The sequence below is a fragment of the Bidens hawaiensis genome, unplaced genomic scaffold (assembly GCF_021521415.1).
Source record: "Bidens hawaiensis isolate Kalapana, Puna unplaced genomic scaffold, B.hawaiensis_p1.1 tig00054151_1, whole genome shotgun sequence".
Lineage (NCBI taxonomy): Eukaryota > Viridiplantae > Streptophyta > Magnoliopsida > Asterales > Asteraceae > Bidens > Bidens hawaiensis.
The window spans coordinates 22,750-47,654 of record NW_027499767.1 but is presented as its reverse complement, the minus strand read 5'-3'; the positions used below and the strand labels follow the sequence as shown (position 1 = coordinate 47,654).

The 24,905-nt window shown below is 33.9% G+C and overlaps 4 protein-coding genes and 1 pseudogene across 6 annotated transcripts; 3 read left to right on the top strand and 2 right to left on the bottom strand.

The window, feature by feature from the left end:
* Positions 1 to 801: 801 nt before the first annotated feature.
* Positions 802 to 4,976, top strand: LOC143600488 (calcium-dependent lipid-binding protein-like). Its single transcript, XM_077078164.1, has 11 exons — positions 802 to 964; positions 1,825 to 1,926; positions 2,066 to 2,116; positions 2,209 to 2,329; positions 2,393 to 2,514; positions 2,595 to 2,693; positions 2,758 to 2,838; positions 2,916 to 3,001; positions 3,066 to 3,291; positions 3,386 to 3,550; positions 4,532 to 4,976. Exons 1-11 carry the CDS (start codon positions 860 to 862, stop codon positions 4,886 to 4,888), a joined length of 1,515 nt encoding a protein of 504 aa, XP_076934279.1. The 5' UTR covers positions 802 to 859; the 3' UTR covers positions 4,889 to 4,976.
* A 1,754-nt stretch (positions 4,977 to 6,730) lies between these two features.
* LOC143600481 (glyoxylate/hydroxypyruvate reductase HPR3 pseudogene) lies at positions 6,731 to 8,075 on the top strand (annotated as a pseudogene).
* A 29-nt stretch (positions 8,076 to 8,104) lies between these two features.
* Positions 8,105 to 13,442, bottom strand: LOC143600486 (polygalacturonate 4-alpha-galacturonosyltransferase-like). Of its 3 annotated transcripts, none has more exons than XM_077078162.1 (9): positions 13,267 to 13,442; positions 12,976 to 13,169; positions 12,211 to 12,308; positions 11,966 to 12,134; positions 11,829 to 11,875; positions 10,743 to 11,077; positions 9,732 to 10,089; positions 8,645 to 9,232; positions 8,105 to 8,562 (listed from the first exon to the last, which is right to left on the bottom strand). In XM_077078162.1, the coding sequence occupies exons 2-9, from the start codon at positions 13,121 to 13,123 to the stop codon at positions 8,287 to 8,289; spliced, it is 2,019 nt and encodes a 672-aa protein (XP_076934277.1). In that variant the 5' UTR covers positions 13,124 to 13,169; positions 13,267 to 13,442; the 3' UTR covers positions 8,105 to 8,286. The 3 variants fall into 3 exon arrangements, with proteins under 3 accessions (XP_076934277.1, XP_076934278.1, XP_076934276.1); XM_077078163.1 differs by having other exon boundaries at positions 12,976 to 13,166; XM_077078161.1 differs by having other exon boundaries at positions 12,976 to 13,142.
* A 1,514-nt stretch (positions 13,443 to 14,956) lies between these two features.
* On the top strand, positions 14,957 to 18,224 carry LOC143600489 (putative fructokinase-7). Its single transcript, XM_077078165.1, has 7 exons — positions 14,957 to 15,017; positions 16,208 to 16,413; positions 17,014 to 17,226; positions 17,302 to 17,499; positions 17,569 to 17,709; positions 17,816 to 17,932; positions 18,090 to 18,224. Exons 1-7 carry the CDS (start codon positions 14,957 to 14,959, stop codon positions 18,222 to 18,224), a joined length of 1,071 nt encoding a protein of 356 aa, XP_076934280.1.
* Positions 18,225 to 18,457: 233 nt separating this feature from the next.
* LOC143600483 (MADS-box protein SOC1-like) lies at positions 18,458 to 23,418 on the bottom strand. The gene is made up of 7 exons (XM_077078158.1): positions 23,215 to 23,418; positions 19,816 to 19,897; positions 19,654 to 19,721; positions 19,454 to 19,553; positions 19,297 to 19,338; positions 18,988 to 19,029; positions 18,458 to 18,856 (listed from the first exon to the last, which is right to left on the bottom strand). Exons 1-7 carry the CDS (start codon positions 23,394 to 23,396, stop codon positions 18,725 to 18,727), a joined length of 648 nt encoding a protein of 215 aa, XP_076934273.1. The 5' UTR covers positions 23,397 to 23,418; the 3' UTR covers positions 18,458 to 18,724.
* Between the last annotated feature and the right edge of the window lie 1,487 nt (positions 23,419 to 24,905).

Genomic DNA, 24,905 nt, shown 5'->3' with positions numbered 1-24,905 from the left:
GGTTGAACTACTCATGCTTGTTAAATGACAAAGTAATAAAACGGGTATTGACATACGTTACTTCATCGTTATGGTACATGTATGTTATGTGATGATAGCCGACGCAATTGGCCGTTTGGTCTAATGATACGAGGATGATGGTTAAATCTTAAGATCTTTGAGGTCTTCGGTTCAAAATCTTCCTCAAATGAGTTTTTATACAGTGGTGGGTTTTCTCATTGACAGTGTTAATTGTTCGAGTCAGATTAGAGGATCAAAATCAGGATGTACAGTTGATATCCCATCTAAAAAAATGCTTACTCCGGCATTGAATTTAGGGGTGTTCAAAAGTTGGATATTCGGACTTTTCGGATATCCGAAATATCCGAAAAAAATAATTATTATAAAAAAAATTTAAAGAACTACTTTTTAAAATATTTCGGATATATCAAAATTATCCGAAGTTTCCGAAAATTATCCAAAACTTGTAAATAATATTTATTATTTGTAATAATAATAATAATAATAATAATAATAATAATAATAAAAAGAAAGAACGTTACACGATGATTCACCACCTCATCTTCTTCTCTCTCTCAAATTCTGCAATTGGCTTCAACATCGACCCCATCAACGGTAAAAGCAATCCTTCACTATAAACAACAACAACGAAGCCGATTGTGACTTCCAGAGAGAGAAACAAACCCCCAAATAATAATAATAATAACACTACTTGATCCACCTCAATTAATTACAACAATCAATCAATCAATCGGTGGTAAACTAACTCATCTCTCTTCTCTTTCTCATCAACTTAATCCTAATAATAATATTAATATTCTTTCTTTTCACAGATTAAATAGAAACAACTTGATTCACAATGGGCTTGATTACTGGAATCCTTATGGGAACAATATTCGGGATTGCAATCATGGCCGGCTGGAGACAGATGATGAGATACCGAAGCAGTAAACGAGTCTCCAAGGTACTAATCAGTTCAATTGCTAGGGTTTCTTAATATTATTATTATTATTATATGCTAGTCAATTTCATTTCTAGGGTTTAGTTTCTGTACTTATTGGATCTTACTTAGGGTTTAGGTAATCTGCAACTGTAAGGTTTAATTAGCATCAATATGAGCTGTATGATTGTGGTTATATGTGACAGTGATGATAGATTATCCGAAAATGTTGAATTAGGGGCTTATTTATACTGCTCATTTTATTAGGTTTAGTGATATGATCTGATATTAGGGATGAGGTTTTTTTCCTGAATACCGATACACACAGTACGGTATTCGGTATTTTTCAGTGTCCGATACCGGTATTTTGTTGGATATTTGGTACCGGTTGAATAATGTATTTTTTGAGTTTGGTATTATCCAAGAAATGTTATATTAGGGGTTTATTTCACTTTTTATTTGATTAGGTTTAGTGATATGATATGATAATGGGATCAGGTTTTTTCCCGTACCGAACCGATACGGTGTTTGGTATTTGGGTAGCGATACTAGTACTTTTCTTGGTATTTCGGTATTTCGTACTGAACTACTGATTGAAAAAGCTAAAGTTTTTTTTTTGGTATTAGGTACCGGTAGGCGGTAACCATAACTTTTGTTCTTTTTTCTATAGAAATTGATACGGTTTTTGGTATTGGTATTATGTTTTCTTGATTATGTTTAGATAAGAATGAATTCGACACAATCAACAAAGATTAGAAAAAAATAACCCAAAGTGGGTACCGATACTGGTGTGGTATTCGGTAGCCAGTTTTGTTGAAATTTGGTATCGGTACTGGTACGGTACCGATGTCATCGCTATCTGATATGCTTTGTTTTTTCCTCAGGCAGTTGACATAAAACTCCTTGGATGTCTCAACAGAGATGATTTGAGGAAAATATGTGGTGACAACTTTCCAGAGTGGATATCTTTCCCTGTTTATGAACAGGTTGGTATTTTCTGTATAAACATAATTACATTAAGGTTGCATCATTGATTCATTGTATGTAATTCTTGTTTTTTATCTGTCAAACTATCATGAAGTCCTTGTGTAGAATGTGTCTCATCTTTATGGCTTAATATATCAGGTGAAATGGTTGAATAAACAATTAAGCAAACTTTGGCCATATGTTGAAGAAGTAAGTTCTCTATGTTTACTGATTATTATATCTTCTTTAGTTATTGGGTACTTAGGTTTACTGATTCTTTTTGTTAAATGCTATGTGTTTAGGCAGCTCGTATTATAATTAAGGAATCTGTTGAGCCACTATTGGAAGATTATCGCCCTACTGGAATTACATCATTAAAGTTTAATAAACTATCTCTTGGGACTGTACCACCAAAGATTGAAGGTACCGTTTTATGCTTTTATTTTGTTGTTTCAAAAGGGTGTAATAATTACTTAAAATGTGCAGGTATTCGTGTTCAGAGCCTTAAGAAAGGTCAAATAACAATGGACATCGATTTGCGATGGGGCGGTGATCCAAATATTGTTTTGGGAGTTGAAGCTGCAGTTGTTGCTAATTTACCTATTCAGGTTAGGTTAATCATCTTCTTTTATAATGTTTATTAATCATTGTGCTAATATAATATCATGTGTTCTTTTACTGTTTGCAGCTGAAGGATCTGCAAGTATTCACAGTTGTTCGTGTTATTTTCCAACTCTGTGAAGAAATCCCCTGCATTTCTGCTGTTGTTGTTGCTTTACTTTCTGAGGTATAACTTATATATGATTTAAAACATGTGAAACTCGATGCTTATTGACAGTAATCTGTATCAGCCACCGCCAAAAATTGACTATACATTGAAGGCTATTGGTGGAAGTTTGACTGCCATTCCTGGACTTTCTGATATGATTGATGTAAGTTTGTGTATGGCATATGATGAGTATCATTTAGGCATCATCATAATTCGTGTGTTACTTGTTAATTTGTGTAGGATACTGTGAAGACGATAGTTGCAGACATGCTTCAATGGCCGCATAGGATTGTTGTTCCAATTGGTGGTGTAAATGTGGATACAAGGTAATAATAGTTTAGTTCTCGGTTTGTAAAAGATGCAAATTTTAATTATTTTAATATTTTGTAGTGACCTGGAGCTTAAGCCACAAGGACTGGTCACATTAACAATCGTTAAGGCGAATAATTTGAAAAATATGGAAATGATTGGAAAATCTGATCCTTATGTGACTGCATACATTCGACCGCTTGAAAAGTTCAAAACAAAGGTTATTGATAACAACCTTAACCCTGTCTGGAATCATGTACTTGAGTTGATTGCAGAAGATAAGGAAACACAATTTGCTGTATTTGAGGTCAAAGCTTAAAACCTTTTGTTCTGTTTAGAATCAAGCATAACGCGTTATTAGTTAAATAATAATATGATTATATGTGGTGGTACCCACACAGGTGTTGGATCAAGATATCGGGCAAGACAAGCGTTTGGGGATAGCAAGATTGCCTCTTATTGATCTTGAGCCGGAAGTTGAAAAAGAAGTTGAATTGAGATTGCAACCGTCACTTGATATGCTCAAGATAAAAGATAAGAAAGATAGAGGAACTCTTACAATCAAGGTATGCTGTTAGTAACAACTATATATAATTTGATTATTATCGATTATGGGTGTGCTTGAGCCGGATTTGAGCTCAAACAAAATCAAAAACTGAAAATTTGGTTTTAGAGTTCTTGAAAACATTTCGGTTTTGGTTTGGGTTTGGGTTTTTTGGTTTTACTATTTGGGATTGAAAATCTCGGGTTGAAAATGAAACTGGCTCATAATAATGTATTTGGGCCTAAATCTTTTTGTTAGGTAATAATTAATCGAATGGTATACATTTGGGCATTAAATATATGGGTTGACATTATTTATTAAATTTTTATAAACTACTTTACTTTCAAAGTTAAAATTGAAAATCCATAAATTCAGTTCAGTTTGGTTTTTTCGGTTTTAATAAAATGCAAGCTAAAACCAAGCCGAAAGTTCGGCTTTTATGGGAACATAAAAGCAAACAGTAGGTTTTTGTTTTGGTTGTTGGGTTTGTTTTTTCCTGTTTTAATCACATATAACACCAAAACCAAACCCAAAGTTCTGATTTTATGGAAACATAAAAGCAAGTTGTCGCTTTTTGTTTGGGTTCGGTTTTAATTACATGCAATATCGAAACCGAATCGAAAGTCCGGCTTTTACGAAAACATAAAAGCAAACTGTCTGTTTTTGTTTAGGTTTGGCTTGGTTTTTTCGGTTTTAGTTACATGCATCTTGAAACCGAATCGAAAGTCCGGCTTTTACGAAAACATAAAAGCAAACCGTCGGTTTTTATTTAGGTTTGGTTCGGATTTTTCGGTTTCCACTAGATGGAATGAAAGTTCATTGTTTACAAAAACAGAAAAGGTTGGTTTTTGTTTGGATAGGGTTCAGTTTTTTCGGTTTAATTTACACGCAACACCGAAACCGAACCGGAAATTCAGTTTTTGCAGAAACATAAAACCAAACTGTTTGAGTTCGGTTTCGTACATCATAAATTCACTAATTATACATTGGAACATGCATATAGATCAAGTATCATCAGTTTACCAAGGAAGAACAAGATGCTGCTATAGAACAAGAGAAGAAGATTCTAGAAGAGAAAAAGAGACTCAAAGCAGAAGGATTAATTGGAAGCACCATGGATGCCATCGACGGAGCAGCAGGGTTAGTCGGGTCAGGTGTCGGGCTAGTGGGCACCGGGGTCGTAGGTGGGGTTGGGCTGGTTGGAAGCGGGGTTGTTGGTGGGCTCGGGGCAGTTGGCAGCGGGCTAAGCAAGGCTGGAAAGTTTATGGGCCGAACCATCACAGGAACCGGTTCGAAAAAGAGCGGTGCATCGACTCCAGTGAACTCGGTTGAAGAAAACGGTGGGGCTAAACCGCGCTAACCGGTGTCGGTTATACGTGTTGTTTATTAAAAGTGAAAGTGATTTACTTGTTTTGTGTATTACGATATTATTAATAAGTAGATGGAGTGTAAATCATTGATGGGTTGTTAATGTGGGAATTGTGGATATTTGAATGATACTTATTATTCAGAAAAAAGTGAGTGTTGAATTGTAACCTTTTATGGATCTGAACATGCATTAGGATTTAAGAACAAAGGATGCAAATCTTATTCTTATGCAGTGATCATAAAATCTAATAAAGAGCAAAAAACAGGAATTAGCGTACCTTAATTTGCTTGAAATGAAACTTTGGATCGACGAGGAAACAATGAAACATAGATTCCTTTGAAGCTGTTGGTAATCTTCTGCATTAGAAAACTAGAACAATTGAGAAGTTAGGTTGGTAAGTTGGTTAAGGTTTCCGTTTATGGAGGTGGGTAAAACTATAAATAGCCTAGTGAATAAATTAATATATATCTGGTCAAATAAAATAAAAAGTTTGAATATTTCATCCCTACTTTTAAGGTTTGTAATGCTAGACTTGGGGCTGTAAACAAACCGGACCAAACGAGACTTTGGTCAGACAAACGGACAGTCACGTATCAAACGAAAATTTGTGTCCGTATTCTTTCATTAAAAAACTGAGCTTGTTCATGTTCATGTTCATTCGTATTCGTTCGTTAATATTGTAAACGAAGGCAAACAGACACCAATGAACACTATAGGGCACAGACAACATAACTGGACGCCAAAGGAAGATAACGGGCACTAATGGACATGGAACATAAACGACCCTAATGGGAAAATGAACAGAACGACACTAACGAACATACACGATGCCATATTAATTTGAAAATATGCATAGCTTCAAATTCAGAATCACGAATTACACCAAAAATACCTAAAATAAACATAAACGGCAGAGGAAGTCGGGGAACTGAAATAACGTACCTTCAGTTATTCGCTGTTCAATCCAGGAAACTAATTGCATATTCGATCAATCGATCAAACTTTTGTATATTCTGTGTTTTTTTAGAACATCTCATTTTTATTCTCCACCTTTTTTAGCCTTTTGTGAGGCTTGAACCTTAGTCTTAGTTAACACCAACACCTTTACCATTATACCATAAGGGACGGACTACTCCTACTTTTAGTTAAGGTTTTTCTTTTAATACTTAAAATAAATTCCAAAATTACTCATATACGTTTATTAATCTATGTTAGTTATGCATCGAGACTTTCAAACATAGAATATACAAACGTTTGATCGAATATGCATTTAATTTCATGGATCGAACTACACTAACTTCAACAATAAACAACGTCCAAACTCTTTTATATCACTACTAGACACAAAGGCCAACACACCATCATCACACTTTTAAACCCCAAATAAAAACAAATACATATATAAACCATGACCATTACATAATTTAAAAGAAGACGTAAAATCTCATACCCAATATGGGCCAGTCTAAATTTTAATTTAAACTCGACCACGACTCGATTCAAGTTTCTACATAACTAATCTCGAGTAGCTCATGATTGACTCGACTTGTTTAGACTCTTTTAAGTTTAAGAAACATTTCTTGAAGAACAAAAATATTATATATACATGCAACAATGCAACATATATATATATCGATGTATATATCATGTATATGTATGTTTCATTTTGTATGGATCCAAAGTGTAATATATGATTATAAAAATACAACTAAAACGGATCATGTCCACCATATTATTATTCTTATTCTTATTATAACTTTTTAACTCAATCACTCCGTGCAAACACCTATATAAACAAATCACCTCATATACTCTAACCGGAGATTAATCGCTATGGCAACGACACAATTAGCCCCTGCCATTCTCGTCCTTGGTCCACCGCTCGTTTTCAAAGCTTACGAAAGCGAATTCTCAAAGAAATACAACTTCTTGAAACCATGGAAAACTGATGTTCCTCTCCACCAATTTATTTCCACTCATTCAGCTAACATCAAAGCCATTTTATGTTCAGCCGTCAGCCCAGTGACCGGTGAGATCATCCAAAGCCTGCACTCTTACTTATAAGGTTTGTGTTGACTTGTGAAAAGGATTAGTGCTTGTAATCGACTTGTGAAGAATAGGGTTTGGCCTCGGGAAGGATACTGCACTCTTACTTATAAGGTTTGTGTTGCATATTTTAGTGTAATTGGATTGACTTGTCGACCAATGTAATAATATTATACATTAAACAAATCAGGAGTCCTTGGAAGAGGGGGGGGGGGGGGGTTGACTGTTGATGCCCCCTGACTATTATTGTTGCATTAAAATTTATTAGAAAATGAATTTTAGAATTTGTCGCATTACCATCACATGTTAAAATATGGATGGATTTTGATGAAAAAAAATTCAAAATGTAAAATGGTGATCCGGTTCATTTTGGACGCTTATGCTCTCGTATCTGGTTCACAAATTTCACAATCAAATCATACTACGATCTTGTCTCATCTGAGTTTTATCCAGTTAAATATTTGGAGAACCACCAAATAATTTCAATCTGAAAGTGCTTAAACGAGACACAGAAAATCCTAGTTTTCAATTTCGAAGTTCCCCAAGAGTTTGTTTATAAGAAAATATTTAGCTTTTCTCCCTTTGGATATTGTTTCCAATTTTCCAGCTAGATGGCAAGCGAGTTGGGATTGTTGGACTAGGAAATGTCTGGCATCATATCGCGACAAGACTCAATGCAATGGGTTGCGTCATCTCGTACACATCAAGAACCATGAAACCATATGTGACATTTCCCTTCTATCCCAAGATTCAAGAACTAGCGGCCAACAACGATAACTTGATCATTTCTTGTGCATTAACGGAGCAAACACATCACATGATCAATAGAGAAGTGATGTTGGTTCTTGGAAAGGAAGGGGTTATCGTTAACATTGCTCGAGGAGCAATCGTCAATGAGAAAGAGCTAGTTGAATGTTTGGTTAAAGGGGAGATCGGTGGTGCTGGTTTGGATGTTTTTTAAAACGAGCCCAAGTTTCCTGAAGAGCTTTTCGAATTGGATAACGTTGTGTTGACACCGCATCATGGTGTAGTGACGGAAGAGGCGTGTAGGAATGTTTATGATCATATATATAAGAATTTTGATGCATTCTTGTCAAACAAACCTTTAGAGTGTGAGGTTATAGATATGTGAAAGAACATGTATGGTTTACAATCCTATGATAATCCAACTTTGGTTCCATATTTGAAAAGTTTACCAGAAAAGTCAACTATAATGTTCTTCGCTACAACTACCCGATTGAGGGGCTTAAGGGACTAACAACGGTTCACGAGCTAAAACAAGTAAAAACAAGTAGATAACAAAGAATAGAAGAATAAACAATGTGGGAACGTATCATTGTCGGTCATTCGTTAATCTTGCATCCCCGGACGTATGGATGGTCAAACTTGATGTATTTTACCCAATATGATCGGTATCTAGTCATAGCCAACTCGAGCCACGGTTTCATGTTACCGTTGTAGTGAATAACGGCTGCATTCTCGATGTCACTCTTATCGATACTAGGATTATATCCCAAACCGAGTACATGCCAAGACTTGTCAAGCGGATGTGTAAGCCCATAAAACGTCATTAGCCCCGGTGGCAAAGTACCAAGCTTCCATAAAACGCGGTCTTCATTCTAATATCCAACAAATATATAACATTATAATAAGACCAAGATAATAATTTTTGAAAATACAAAAAAAAAAAAAAATACTGACCATATTTTGCCATTTGTGGTAAATGCCGGTAATATCTCTCTTTTTCCACTGCTTGAGGTCAAACATGTTCATCCCGTAAGCCCATCCACAAGCATTCGGGTCAAAGTTATGGGCAATATGAAGATTTGAGAAATTTAAATACTTATCGAAACGATGGAAGCTTTCGCCACAGGTTTCAACAGCACCGTTGACTTTCCCGTGAAGGTCAACCTTCCACAACCCAGTCAAATCTTTCTGGACAACAATGTCGTCATCGAGGAAAAGTATTTTGTTTAATTTGGGATAAACTTGAGGAAGATAAAACCGAAGGTGGTTTAACATGGAAAGGTACTTCGGGTTTCTATATTTTAGATTTGATGATCCGGCCGAGAGCGTTGTGTGATGATCCGCTTTGAAATAGAACTCTTTCATTGAGGCTGATTCTAGTTGTCGGAGAACGGGACAATATGACGAATTTAGCCACTTGAATTCATCAACATTTTCTACATGGATGGTAGCTTTGCCAGGTGGATTTAATAAAAACCACATATTCATTGCTCCAAAGTTTAACTTATCAGAAACAAGATGAAAAACATGTTTCTCTGGTTCCTATATTTCCACCAAAAAAAGACATAATTAAGCCATGAAAATAATTATTAACTGCAAACGAGTCAACCCATGACACCTAGGCCCGTAAACGAACCGAACAGGCTAATTTATGTTCGTTTATTTGATAAACAAACAAACAAACGTGAACAAAAAAATGTTCATTTAGTTAAACAAAAGAACGTGAACATGTCTCAATCTTCATCAATATTCATGAACGTTCAATTAAATTCGTTTACGCACGTTCATTCATGTTCGTTTGTTTACATTTATTTAACTTCGTTCATTTATGTTCGTTAATATATATATATATATAAAGCTTTAGGCCCAACACATTGTTATTCAAGTTTACTTTTAATTGGTTTTAGCTCAGTTATGTTCGTTTATGTTCATGAAACATTCGCTTATATTGTTAACGAACAAATGTAAACAAACACGAACATGCTCCGTTCGTGTTCATTCGGTTCATTTACATGCCTAATGAAACCAAATAAATATTTACCTTAGCATTCATGATTGTAGAATTGACAACAACCGAAGCAGCCAAAACATTATCCGAGAAAAGAGCATAGTGATATAGGTTCGGGTTTTCAAGATTCTCACTTTTAGGGAACTTTCTTTTCTCGGGTGGAAGAAGAAAATACTCGATTGTTAACCGCATTGATAAACAATGAATTCCATTTGGGATTGTTTTAGCTGCTAATTGGCTTAAAAACGTGCTTTGTTTCTTCAAGCTGCGAACTTGTTCATCAGCCGACTGAAGCATCGCTCTCAACTTCCCAGTAACTAACTTGCAGTCATAAAGTTGATCTCTAGCTTTTGACAATAACTGTCCCATTGCTTTAATTTTCTCAGGGGCACTATAGTCAATAACAAAACAAAAAATATAGTAACAAAATAATGTTTGGACCAAGTTATATTTAGCAATTTTTGGTTATTTACGAAATTAATAAATAAAATGACCAAAAACGAGTGGCATATAGGCATGTGAACGAACCAAACATTCAATGAACAGTTCATAAACCATTCGACGGGAATCTCGTCTATGTTTGTTTATTTAATAAACGAGCGAACATGAACACAAATTTTGTTAATTCAGTTATAAAACATATGAACATATGTCTCGCTCGTTCATTTATGTTTGTTTACGTTCGTTCAGTTAAATTCATTTATATTCGTTCAATTGTGTTCGTTAGTTTACGTTCATTTGTTTACATTCGTTAATATATTCATTTAAATATTTTGGTTCGTTACAACAATACAACATAGCTTGGTTTTAATAACTTTTTAGGACCAACAAACCGGTTCTAGCTCAATTATGTTAGAACATGTTAGAACGGACATAAACAAACATGAACATTTTCTTAATGAACAAACACGAACATGAAACCTCGTTTGTTAACTGTTTGTGTTTGATCATTTGTACAGTTAAATCGAAACGAACGAACACAAACATCTCTGTACATGTTCATTCGGTTCATTTACAAGCCTAGTGGCATACTGGCATACTTACCTAGGGTTAAGATCATTATCTGTTGTCGCATCTCCTAAGGCCCGTTGACTTTCTTTGACTCGGGTTTGCAGTTCACGAACCATGTCGGTCTTGTTCTTCATAGATGCAATGCTGATATAAACCCTAGCCATGATCATTTGGTCCCGCATTAACCGTACGGTTGTGTCTATGTTTTCGTTATCGGTTTCTTTTCTCCATATACTGTACTTCCCGAGAACAGCAGAGTCAACTGATTTGGACCGTTCAATGGCTGCATTTTCAAGCTTTATAGATACGTCATCATCTTGCTTCAATAAATCAGCTGCTCGTTTTTCACGTCTTTGTTCTCTCAGTTGCTACATAAAAGATTAACAGACCATGTTTAATAATTTGTTGAAAGTAGCAATTTTGACCTATTTTCTTATAAATTGGGGTCGGTTTGGGTCAAATGGGTCAAAAGTTGGGCAAACTGAATTTTGATGTATGCAAACACCTAAATCATTTTATTCAAAAAAACTTTGATCATTAATATAACAGTAAAGTTTTAAAAGTCATCCAAAGTGAATTTTGCCTAAATCATTTTATTGAAAAACAAATGATCATTAACAAAATAAAATTGTTTTAAAAGTGAAAATTTTGACCCATTTTCTTATAAATGGGCTGGTTTGGGTCAAAACGAGTCAAAAGTCATGCAAAGTAAAGTTTAATGCATGCAAACACCTAAAACATCTAATTCAAAAAAAAAACAAGTTCATTAATATACTGATAATATGATATAGTTTTAAAGGTTGCAACTTCGATCCATTTTCTTACAAATGGGTCGGTTTGGGTCAAATGGGTCAAAAGTCAAAAGTTGTGCAAAGTGTATTATATTATATGCAAACACCTAAATCATTTTATTTAAAAAATGCATGATCATTAACATAATAATATAGCTTTAAAGGTGGCAATTTCAATTCGTTTTTTTATAAACCGGTTGATTTGGGTCAAATAGGTCAAAAGTCATCGAAAGTGAACCTTAGATGTATGCAAACACCTAAATCATTTTATTCAAAAACATAATCATCAATATAATAACATAGTTTATTTGTTTATAAGTTCAAATACCCTTCTCGCAAGGTTTGCGGGTGAATCATCACGTTGAGTATGATCATCTGCATTAAAAAAAAAATAAACATACACATCATTAGACTCACATACGACTAAACTTATTCCAAAACATTAGTAAAAAAAACATGATTTACCATCTAAAAGAGTATCTTGTTTGGCTTTTGATGTCTCTTGTATGTTAACACTATCAACCACATTTTCTTGCCCGTCAAACTTCCAAGAAGCCGAAAAGTTGTTTTTCCTAAAAGAATCAAGACTCAACGGTCCCATATCCTCTGTGTTGGCCTTGATGACATAAATAACCTAAAAAATACGGTTGAAGGTTACTAAAACCAAATATAACATAATAATAACGTCTGAGACTTATTCAATATCATACCTCCTTTGAAAAAAGAGATTTGACATGTTCCAAAGCAAGCTTTGTTCTCCAATCTACATCCTGCAGTTCTTGATGTTTGCTAATTGAATCATTTTGATCTGTGTACAAGAATTCGACACCAATTGTAATTCATCAAGTATAAATATAAACAAAGCGAACGTTCGTTATACTGCTCATAAATTGTTCAGCAGGATGTTTGTGTATGTTCGTTCATTCGTTCGTTTAATAAATGAACACTCATGAACAAGGAATTCCGTACAATTAACTAAATGAAAGAACACGAACATAGGCCATGTTCGTTCAATTATGTTCATGAACGTTTGATATGTATCCGTTTACATCTGTTTATGTTTGTTAATTATAGATTTAAGCAAAAGGATCAACTATAAAACAAAATTGGTAGCCGGACCGACCAAACTACACTGTTGACACTGACCATTCTCGCTTAGCCAAATCAAATAAAACATTGTTTGTGACCATTCGTGTTAGTGTACCATTCACAAACAATATAATTCCCTCAATAAACAAACAAAAACCAAGATTTTTTGTTCAGTTAGGTGTTTGTGAACCGTTCGCTTCTCCGATAAAAGCTTAACGAACCAACATGAACAAGGCCATGTTCAGTTCAATTCGGTTCATCTACACCCCTATCGACAACGCAAACATTCAACTTTACAAACCACAAATTTATAAAATGGCAACTAGCAACATCAATTACATAAAAATGATCAAAATTGAAACTCAATGAGTAAGCAATCAACTCACTTGTATAAATCCCACGGCCAATAAAGAACACCATGGGCACAAGAACCAAAATCAAAACAAGGGTCACAACCGGAAACCGGTTTCCGCCGCCACTGCCACCGCCTCGGGTTCTATAATAAACACCTGATCCGCCTCTCTTGATCGCCATCTTCGATTAAGGATAACCCCTAATCACAGATCAAGGTATACAACTACTGGGTCACAATAATAATAACAAATAATAATATTATTAGTATTGCATTTGGGTAAATTGAAGATAAAGATTGAGACTTTACGAGCCCTAAGACTTACCAATGCAACTGGGTTGAGTAAAGATCTGTAATTGCGGACTGGGTTTTGTGAATCTTGATCTGGGTTAAGGTTTTTAGCGAATCTTGAAGGGTTTCTTGACTGTAATTCGTATCAATTTCTTTCTTGGTTATTACTTATTAGTTATTATCTTCAACATCACACCGACGCCATTTATGCCAGTGATTTGTTTCTAAGATTGTGGGTTGTTTTTTTTTACCCCTCAAGTTTGGATTTAAGTGGGTTTAAACCTTTTGTGAAATGCAGTTGCTGAAAAGTTATTGAGGTTATAACGGTTATCTCATACACCCATTGAATTTTAATTTTAACTTTATATTGTTCGTCTACTACGGACTCTGATCATTAAGTTATGTTTGGTATGATGTAATGAAATGGATTGGACAAAGAAAATAAATTGATCATTACCATTTTAATTTTATTGTGATATCCGATGAGAACGCATTAACATCACATCTTAGTAGTTAGGACACTTTGAGGTTAAGGGTTTGAGTTATTATTATGAGAACGGAGAAAGAAGAAATCGAGACCTGTGGTACTGTGGTAGCGAGGATCCGAAAGGGGGGAGAGAGCAAGAAATCATGAATATCCATCCTTGGTTTCAATATCGGAAGGTTTTCTAGCGTGGTAGTGGGTAGGCATCCAATGCCCCCCTAAATATACAACATATTCATCATGCTATAAATATTACAATAGAACGAGCTTCTGTCAAGTTTGAGCCTAAAAATAAGCTTGTTTATTAAATGAGCCCGAGTTTCACTTATCAAGCTCAAGTGAGCTAACGAGCCTATTATTTGTATAACTTTTATCTAACATATTAAGAGCATGTTTGAGATTGAGTTTGAAAACAACTTATTGACTTATTATTTTTTTTAAACAATAAGTTAAAAAATTGTCGACTTTTCCAAATTTTAATTTGAATAATACTATGTTTTGAATTTCTAAAATATTTAAGCATGAAAAGTTAGCAACACGCGTAAAAGAAATTAATGGATCCGCCCCATAACATCATGGTCGGCTCCGAGAAAGCGAAATTTTTTAGGCCAAAGACGAATTTTTTTTAGGCCTTAAGTAAAAAAAACATTTTGTTGGGTTTAAATAATTTAATTTTAAATGAGATTACTTGATTATGATTTGAGTTGTGTAAAAACCTTTTGTATAAAAATAAGCTTAAAAATGTCTCAAATATGACTACAACACAACATTTTGGTTATATGTCGTACTCCTTTGCCACTAGACCAAGCTACTGGTTATGTAATTGAAGCATTCATTATACATATTTTTCCATAAAAAAACACATGCAATTTTTTAAAAAAAAATTCGGGCCTAGCGGGTTGTTAGTATGTGGCCGTCGACTTCCTTGCCACCCTCTAAGGCGGCCATGCTTAACATTAACAAAATGTTGTTGGCATGTTATGTTCAAATAAGCCGACAAAGCAAGTTGATTGAGTTGGGTAACAAGATAAACATGTTTAGGTCAAATTAAGACCATCATGGGTCGTTTTAGGAAGTATTCATTTGGTTTGGGTTAAAATCAATTTAGGTAAAATGAAATATATTTTGGCTCATATACACTTTTAAATAAATTTTAAAATGAGTTCACGAGTTATATTTGTGTTCATGATAGCTAGTGATGATAACGGGTCATAAGCGACGTCGTCGGACAACGGTAGTCATGACGACAGGGGAGCAGTACATGATAGCATTGACGGAGGAGGTAGTGGTGACTATATCCGGTAGCTAGGTGGTGGTAACGCTGGTGATAGTGATAGTTTCGTGCAAGATATATAGTTAATGGCAACAAATGGTTACAATGAGTGGTGTTAACCATTTTAATATTTTGTACAAATTAAATATACTTAGATAAACTCATTTAACAAAACAAATTTAATCTAACCAAAACTTGTTTCTTATGGATTCTACAAATATTGTATACACACATGGGAAGCCTTATTTATGCCAATGTTTTATACTTTTATGCATATAAACGAATCATATAAAATTATAATTTCTACCCTTTACGTTCTTTTTTATTGTTTCCAACTCCATGACGCCATCTCTCTCACCCCATTTCCATCCAGCCAATTTTGTGACATGCATCTGTTATTTGTGGTTTTGTTAAGATGACTCATTTCTTGTTATTATGTCTAATTTATGTTTTCATTGATGATGTCATGGTTGTATTTTCTTTACTGTTTGTACAATTGTCATTTCAATTATTTTGTTAAGATGACTTATCTTTTTATTGTTTGCCGGTTAATTATTTGTCACCTAAGCGTTATTGTTTAGGTAGATTTTATTCTGCTTAACAAACATTGTAATCGAGACCCTTGACGCCTGACCCTTAGGCAACATGTACGTTTGGAAATTTTAAACAAAACCGTCACAATCTTGTACATTCTCCTTGCGTACTTTAACCCGTGACGAAGCGCTAGCTAGCCTTATTTTGCTACTTCTTTTAAAGACAATTTAATTCTACTTCTAAATTACATCAATTTGATACTATCCCCTAGTCATATATTTATGTCCTTATACGTTAGAAAACAATGAATTAGTTATTAGATAGAAAACTAATTAGGTTTGATCAATATTTAGAAAGAAAATGGTGACCATCTGTTGATGGTGAACCGAATTAGAACATTAATTAAATGACAAATCAACAAACTCACCAACAGTTTTTTAAAAAAATGAAGCTTTGGTTAATATTCAAATCATGCAACAAATGTAGATATTAGAAGATTTCTTTCTCATTCAAATCATCTCCCTGAAAAAAGAAAATGGCCCATGCAACTCCCAATCGATCCTCGACCGATACCTCAAAGAGTAATAAGAGCACCATTCCCTTATATATCCATTATCCCTTATATGTCCCCTCGCCTTTTGAAATTCTAATTTTTGGTTGGAATTTTGAGTTTTGGCGATGTAGGTTCGTCGTTGTCCTCTGAGGGAAAAGAAAGAAAGAACGGTCCGCTGGTGTTGTGTTTTGGGGAATTATTAATCGACTTTGTGCCTACGGTCGCTGGAGTTTCATCAGCGGACGCTCCAGGTTTCAAGAAAACTCCCGGCGGGGCTCCTGCTAATGTAGCTGTTGGTGTTTCTAGATTGGGAGGGTCATCAGCTTTTCTTGGCAAGGTACATTCTAATATCTTGTGTTGTTTTTGCTACTTTTGTCATATCAAATCATACGGGACATATAGGTGGGCCCACGTATGGTTTTTTACAAGTTGTTATATAATAACTTTACTGAAACTGAATGAAATACAATGGTATGTTGTGCCAGAAGCTCTACAGTCTGAATGATGTAAAAATTTGTTATATTCACCATAACATCATATGGTGACAAGCAAGCTGGTATACACTTTAAGGGCGGTGCACCTAGGTAGCATGATAGGGGATTGATAATTCGAATGAGCGAATCGTTTGTGGAATGGTGGGAATGAGGAAGAAGGGTGAACAAAATCACTCAGAAAAATAAATCATAAGATTTTTTTTAACAATTTAGGTTTTATTTTATATTGCTGGTTTTTAATTATTTTATATAAATCTAGGTGTTCATTAGGTTGTCTGATATCAATATTTAAGTTACGGTCGTTTATTTTATATAAATCTCTAGTTAATACGGTATTAGCTGTTAGCGTAGTCTATAAATTAATATAGACTCATTTGTAAAGCAAAAAACAACTTATGATATATAAATCTCTACTTAATTACTACGTCTTTGCTTGTCACTAGGTTGGCGACGATGAATTTGGTTACATGTTGGCGGACATCCTTAAACAAAACAATGTGGATAACTCAGGAATGAGGTTTGACAAAGAAGCAAGAACTGCATTAGCTTTTGTTACCTTGAGGGCCGATGGGGAACGTGAATTTATGTTTTTTCGTAACCCAAGTGCTGATATGCTTCTTACTGAAGCAGAACTTGATAAAGATTTGATTAAGAAGGTACACTCTGACCATCACAACTTGATACAGTTGTCATAAATCGATTAATATTTTCGTTGCGTGTTGTTTGACCAGTCAATGATCTTTCACTATGGATCTATAAGTTTGATTCATGATCCATGCAAATCAGCTCACTTAGCTGCACTGCAAGTTGCCAAAAAAGCAGGCTGCATTCTTTCGTACGACCCTAATCTGAGACTTGCTCTTTGGCCCTCAGCCGACGCTGCCCGAACAGGCATCATGAGCATCTGGGAGCTAGCTGATGTTATCAAGGTACAACCTTTCGTAACGAGTTGACTTTGTTGACTTAAATCTTGAACATGTTATTTTTTGGAGATGCAGATTAGTGAAGAAGAAATTGAGTTCTTGACCCGAGGCGATGATCCCCGTGATGACAAAGTTGTGATGACCAAGCTTTTTTACACGAATACTAAGCTTCTGATAGTCACTGAAGGTCCTAATGGCTGCAGATATTACACCAAGGTTAGGTTACTCTCATTTGTTTGAAAACTTAAGAATTTGGTAAATTTCTTGTGATTTTTCGTAGCGTTTTGGCATTGGGATATAATAACTTGAATAAGTTTTGCAGGATTTCCATGGGAAAGTTGGTGGTATTAAGGTCAAGTGTGTTGATACAACCGGTGCTGGCGATGCTTTTGTTGGTGGAGTATTAAACAGTTTGGCTTCAAATCCTCAACTCTTGAAGGTAACTTCAAAATCTGATAATCCTAACTTGACCGAACCGCTCAAGCCCAAGCTTATTCTGATCCAATCTTGCCAATATAACCGATCCAAAGACAAATGAACATACTAAAAAAAGGTCCTTATAATTTCTTTACAAACTTATTATGCACCTTTTTTAGTATGAGAAGAAGCTGAGGGATGCGCTAAAGTTTGCAAATGTTTGCGGTGCCATCACCGTGACAGAGAGAGGAGCAATTCCTTCATTACCAACAAAGGAAGTTGTTCTTAAAAAGCTGCAGGAAACCGGAGCCTAAATATGTTGTATCATACTATTATCTACTTCAGAAAACTTATAGTTAAAAGTTAAAACAAGAAACACAAGCCAGCTAAATTTTGCATCATTTTTGTATTTTCCTATATACTTGTACATTAAACATGATGTAAATTAAAATGCTATTACTTTCTTTCATATATGCATCTAATTTCTTCTTATAATATGATCTTCTAAAAGAATGCGCTTATTACTTTCACCGGACAATATAATACACGCATGTACACACAAAAACGATTGCATTTTCTTAAACTCCACAAGTTAAAGATGCAACCAGCCAACACGCAATCATGAAATCCATGACGTGGTCACCATCAAATGTTCGTATGTACAAAGGACGGCAGAATTAGATTATGTTTAGTGTAACATGAACATTGTTGCAAATCAACAGTAACCATAAAACTGAACACAAATAAGATCTATTGCGCGCATAATAGATCCCATAGATATACAAATACATATTTTAGGCTGGTTTAAGTGTGCTCATTTTTGTCTATCTTGCCTCGTCCTTTTTTCGGGTAATCCAATGAATAATTCTGTTTCAACATCAGAATTCTCCCCACTGTCCGCAGTTGGTAAATTTGCTTCCATCTGTTCTTTAGTTTGGCCAAGACACTGAAACAAAGACTTGAGGTTAGTAATTAATTACACCATTTTCAATTTAATCTACAGTTAACAAGACTAAATGCATAATTGCATATAAGTGACTGTACTTAAAATAAATTTATATAAATGAGCATACATACATTTCCATTAAGCATTGCATTTTGATAAGCTAGCAATTTCTCCTGAAATTTTCAGAAACCAATGACATTTTCATGAAATTATAAGAATATACAGTTGATTAAATAATAAATATATTTAAGCAAAAAAAGCTACATTTATTAGGTTATAGACATCATTTTTTTTTCAAACTCATTAATGCCTATATAGGGTCAACTGATATGTTGTAAAGATATCAATGTGTGACAAGTAAGTCTATTTATATTGAGGCATGCAAGTGAAATGTTGTAAATATATAAACATATATACAATCTAAAACTTCAAGATTGTACCTTTGCTTGTAGCTCCTCAATCTGTTCATTGTAAACTTGCATCTAAAACACCACAAAATCAAAATAAGTTAAAAAATTTTCAACTTTAACATATTCAATTATTCATAAACTAGTTCTTGGGAATCAAAATTCTATATTTCGTGCGTAAAAAGCTAACCTTTCGAGCTCGGATGATAGATACACTCCTCTCCAGTTGCTGTTCAATCTGTAGCAGCTCCTCAATTGTGCTTGATCCCAAACCTTCTCCCAAAAGTTTTCTGTCAATTTTAAGATATTAATTACATATATTTTCTTGCTTTGTAAGAACATCCATCTTAGGTTTACGATAACCTAGGGAATAAGAACACAGACTCAAACCTTTTTGCGAGTTCTCGGGACTCTATCTTCTTTGCCATGCTTGCTGTTTCATCCTTCAAATGCTGCCACTAAAGCAAAATACTATCAGTGACACTTTATAAGACTAAAATGTTAAAGCAATGATTTAGAGTGTAGGAACACAAAAGATCATGTATAAGAAACCTGAGCATCTTCTACACTCGAAGAATTTTCGGTTTGAACTTCTTTTACCTGATTCCTATATCGTTCAATAGTCTCCTCCATGCTGAACAAATTCAAAACACAAAACGGTAAGACAAATATTGATATTATACAGTTATATCTATTTTTGAGAAAACATTAAGCTAGAAAATATTTCCAAAAGTTATATTAATATCTTTGTATAGTTAGTTCAGAAAAAGACCTTGTTTATCTAAAACCTATCACAAAAATTCTCTTTAAAACTAAACAGAAGTTGCAGCTGATCATAGGTCATATGCTGTCATGAAATGTATATTATGTGAGGAGTGTTTTTATAATTTAGAGAGTGATTTAGGGTGTTGTGAGTAAAAAGTTTTTATATTATAGAAAACATAGTGATTTTTCTGTATATTTAAAAAGTTACTGTTCACCCCCTTATAATTTTTTAATATATTTTGAAAGTGGTTGTAACTGAAAGAGAAAGAAATGATAATGATAAATGTATAAAAAATATTATTTAATTGAAAAGGAGAGATAAAATATAGTATGTTTTAGTGTAATTTTAGATTTAGGGATAGGGGGTTGGATGAGAATGCTCTAAGGAGCTGGTTGTCATTCAACTGAGTCCCACTGGTTGTCATTTAGAAATCGATTGTCAAAAGTGTTATGTTTTATAGATGGTACGTTACAATTATTTATAACATGTGATTAATCATCAAATATTAATCGATAATGTTAAACTATGTATTCTAACGAAATATTAATATTTCGTGTCAAATTGCCGCAAAACGTGGCCTAGGTGATAGCGGCATAAGCCGTATAAACACCGCCCTATGGCCAAATTCGCCGTTGAATAATGGTGCTTGAGGGTCTCTCCATGCAACGGTGAGAGCATAACTTAAAAAAACAACTATTTTCTTAAATATGATCGTTTTAGTAATTAAAAAAATTATTACATTAATCCTAACTATTTTATAATTTTCACACCAAATAAATTCATATTATCTAATATTCAATCTTCTCATGCACGCCCATGGATCCAAACCAACATGAAAACTTGTTCCAACCCACCGAAGGATATCGATCACAATTCGAACCTCCGATATGGGAGCAAGTCCCGACATTTTGATTTATACGACTGGTCGATGCACAATCACTACCCAATTCGCAACTATCTCCACTACCCGAATCACAGCCATATCTTGATTCACAGTGATCAATATATACCCAAAACCCAAGAAGGAACATCACAACTCGTTAAGAGAGACAAGCAAGCAAAAGAAGGACTCTCAACATTGGTCGACTACACAGGAAGAAGCTTTAGCAAATTGTTGGGTTGGTGTTTTAGAGGACTTTTAGTGGTGAGTAATTTCCTCCTTGATGATGTCAAAATTAGTATGGACAGTTATAGTCCTGTTTCAGGAAGGCTCACTCGGGTATCGGGGGTAAAAAACGTATGATGTTATATTTAATAATGCAAAGACTATGCATAAACTATGCATTCTCTTATTTTAGGTTTTATTAGTTATTACCATGTTTTTGCAAATTGTAGGTTTTCGTTTCATCAGCTAATTAAATCAAAATCACTCCATGGACTGCTATGATGATTTAAACCAGTAAACCTCCAAAATGATGTAACAATGTAACGTATGGATTAAACAACAAAGCACGCCGTTACTACTAGAATTTTAAAGTGGCTGTTAGCGATGAATAAATCATCGATGAATGATGATTCTAATTGGGTGGTATATCTGTCGATAATCAGTCAATTATCGTCTATATATGCAAACCACGTCCTTGATATTGTTACATTGATTCCTTGGTGATAAATCAGTCGGTAATTTATATATGTCGGTGAGGTCCATAGACGCGTCATTTTTCCATGGGTCATTACCGACAGATTACCATATGATCTGTCTGTTGTTTCTTGATTTTATTTAGCTTAGCTCATTCTTTCTCCCAATTTTATTTTTCAACAACAAATAACCCATAAAACTTTCTTCTCGTACTTGTGCTTACAAGAACTTGCTTGATAGATGGACATCTTAGACACACTTTGATATCGTTAAGCTAACATCGATCCCTTGGTTTTCTCAGATTTATATCCTACTTGTCTTTTGGGTGGCCATTAAAAAGCTATACGCGGTCAATTAGCGAGGTTTTTAAGTCTTATGTTATGTAAAAGAATGAGAAAGAACAATTAGTTAGACGTTAAAAATATTATACATATAGATATATGTGGATTATATGTAATTAAATCATGGAATATTTTTTAAGATTGTATTATTGTAAGGATTAAGGTTACATCATACAGTTTATATATAGAACATAAATTACATGTGTCTAGTCTCTAAAGTTCTAATTAGTATAGGTGAATGCTAGATATTCTATTCAAGTGTACGATGATGATGATGATTTTAATAATACAACTATATATGTTAATTACTGTTTTTTATATGAATTCATGACTAGTACATGTATATCACCTTGCAGCAAAAATAAGTACTGAAAAAACATTTATAAGACTAGAAAAAGAATAGTAAAGTTTTTTTTTTTTGTATTACAGGTTAGAATTTAGAAAACGAATAGTATACTTTTTCGTACTTTTTTTCTGTATATAATTAGAAAGTTAGAGTAAGTGAAATCTATCTTTATTTGTAAACTTTGAAGCTAAATTTGGTTGTTTTACTATTATAATCATTAGAACATATTGGTTTTGGTGCAAAACATTTACAAATATTAGAAGATATTAATAATATAAATGTGTATATATTTCGTACTATGAACACAATATATATTTAGAAGTTGATTCTTTTTATGGCAAAAATCTGAAGAAAAGCAAAAGCTGATCACTTTCTCAATATGAAGAAAAGAAGTTGGAATATATGAAACAAACCACTTCCTGTTACAATCTGACTGAAACATGCCTGCAAAGAGTGTGAGTGTTTGTGACAAACTACATACAATATGTGAAATACTGTCAGAAGTTTTGAATACAATACTGATTGTCACCTAACTAAGTTAATGTATGTTTTTAATAATCTGATCTCAATAGAATGAATATTGTGATAATTAAATAATGAAGAATCCTAATAGACAAAAAAAATGTTAGTGTGCAAATAGATCCCATTTAGTAAACCCTAATTCCTTAAAGTAAGTTAAAAACAAGAACAAAGTTTCAGATCTAAATCATGTTATGTGTTAGTGTGTGAGAGAGATAGATAGATGGAGGGGAAGGAGAAGAAACCCTAAAACTAGAATACAAGTTATATAGCACATATATATTATCTGCCATGTATATGTGTATGTATCATGTATATGCATGAAAGAAATCAAAAGGGAAGAAGAACCCACATATTTAAAACAATCAAGAATCAAAAAGGAGTGAAAGAAGATGAATACCTTGAGCTTGCAAATTCACATAGCTTGCCTCTTGGTGAGAAGATAATTAAAGCAACTTCAGCATCACAAAGCACAGAAAGCTCAAAAGCTTTCTTCAATAAACCATTTCTCCTTTTGGAGAAAGTAACTTGTCTACTTGTAGCATTTTCTATCCTCCTCATCTGGGTCTTTCCTCTCACCATCTTTGGTTTATTGAAAACTGACCTATTATTTCAAGAAACAAGAATCCATAATCAAGATCCATAAAAATCAGCTCTTGAATCAAACAGAAGTTCTCATAAGTGTAATAAAAAGACGCAAACTTTGTTTCTAAATATGGTTATTTCTATAAGGAGATATGTTTAGAAAGAAGAAGAACTTACAAAAGAAGCAAAACACTAGATTGTTGTTCTTTGAGAAGAGAGAGTATGTGTGTTTGTGTGTGTGTGTGAGAGAGAGAGAGAGAGAGAGTTGTGTGTAGAAGTAAGGTGTGATTTTTTTTTTTTTTTTAATGTTTAAGCTTGCCTCCTACTATTTACAATAAACCGCCATTGCCAGGGATCGAACCCTGAACCTCTCACCCAAAGGCCTAAGCCTTTACCATCCCACCAAAGTGGAGATGACAGAAGTAAGGTGTGATGATCAGGGTAGGAGTAGTATGCCTTATTATAATATAAAGGTTTGTTGAAGTATAATTTATTGATTGGTTAATCTCTTCAATCTTTAAGGACATATACCTTTTCTAGACTGAGTGATTTCAATTTATATGTACAAATGTTAATGCATTATCTACAAGTCTTAATAATGATGTACCAAAAAGTCAATAAAACAATATAAAAGAGCCAATTAATTTTAATTTTAACCACCTTTTTATTTTAATATTTTACGAGCATTCTCATCCTATCCTTCAAAATTATGTGAGGGGTTTGCAAATTATAGGGGTGTGTTTTGAGTGTGTTTGTGAGTGTAAATTATAAGGGTGTGTTTTGAGTGTGTTTGTGAGTGTAAATTATAGAGTGTAAAGAGAACATGTGATTTTTTTGTAAATTTGGGAAACAAAGTTTGCCCATATTTAATTTTTAATATTTGTTAAATTGGTTGTGAGTATAGAGAGAAAACTGTAATGCTAAAAGTATAAAGAAATATTATTTTATTGAACAGAAAAAAGAAAAATAGTGTTTTTTGTGTAATTATAGAGATGAGAGTGTGGGATAAGTTGAGAATGCTCTAACAGAGATAATGTTGTTTTATCATTCTCCTTTTCTAAGGTGATTAATGTGTAAAATATGTGACTATGTGTTCAAACTCTATAGATATTTACAGATAATGTTCTTATAATTGCGGATCATGTATCTTCACTATTTAAATTTAACCTGACAAAGTGTTAAAAACAAAACAATGGAGATGTATTCTTCAGGCATGATATTCTTTGATGTGTTCCACTTTTGCCTTGGTTGGAACCTCAACTTATGTTGTACTTGCTAATTCATGTTTGGCTTTGGATCAGCATGTGTTTGGAATAATAATGTGTTGCCATTTATTTAAGGGTCTAAACAAGCCGGTCATAATCTCAAGGCCATTCCAAAGGAGAGCTGAGGTGGGTGACCATTAGGCCCTTAGTTGTTCAAAAAAATGTCATATATTTTATATAATTTTTTTTAAAATGAAAGCTTACAAATTACTCTGATGTAATGAAAAAACAAAAGTCTTAG

Coding starts and splice junctions, on each gene's coding strand:
- LOC143600488 (XM_077078164.1), top strand. CDS start 860: ATGGGCTTGATTACTGGAATCCTTATGGGAACAATATTCGGGATTGCA. Junction 2,330..2,392: donor TGTACCACCAAAGATTGAAG/GTACCGTTTTAT, acceptor TAAAATGTGCAG/GTATTCGTGTTCAGAGCCTT. Junction 2,839..2,915: donor GACTTTCTGATATGATTGAT/GTAAGTTTGTGT, acceptor TAATTTGTGTAG/GATACTGTGAAGACGATAGT.
- LOC143600486 (XM_077078162.1), bottom strand. CDS start 13,123: ATGGCGATCAAGAGAGGCGGATCAGGTGTTTATTATAGAACCCGAGGC. Junction 12,135..12,210: donor AATCTCTTTTTTCAAAGGAG/GTATGATATTGA, acceptor CGTATTTTTTAG/GTTATTTATGTCATCAAGGC. Junction 9,233..9,731: donor CTACAATCATGAATGCTAAG/GTAAATATTTAT, acceptor GTGGAAATATAG/GAACCAGAGAAACATGTTTT.
- LOC143600489 (XM_077078165.1), top strand. CDS start 14,957: ATGACGACAGGGGAGCAGTACATGATAGCATTGACGGAGGAGGTAGTG. Junction 15,018..16,207: donor GGTAGTGGTGACTATATCCG/GTAGCTAGGTGG, acceptor TTGGCGATGTAG/GTTCGTCGTTGTCCTCTGAG. Junction 17,933..18,089: donor CAAATCCTCAACTCTTGAAG/GTAACTTCAAAA, acceptor CACCTTTTTTAG/TATGAGAAGAAGCTGAGGGA.
- LOC143600483 (XM_077078158.1), bottom strand. CDS start 23,396: ATGGTGAGAGGAAAGACCCAGATGAGGAGGATAGAAAATGCTACAAGT. Junction 19,722..19,815: donor CGAGTGTAGAAGATGCTCAG/GTTTCTTATACA, acceptor ATTTTGCTTTAG/TGGCAGCATTTGAAGGATGA. Junction 19,554..19,653: donor TCCCGAGAACTCGCAAAAAG/GTTTGAGTCTGT, acceptor TAAAATTGACAG/AAAACTTTTGGGAGAAGGTT.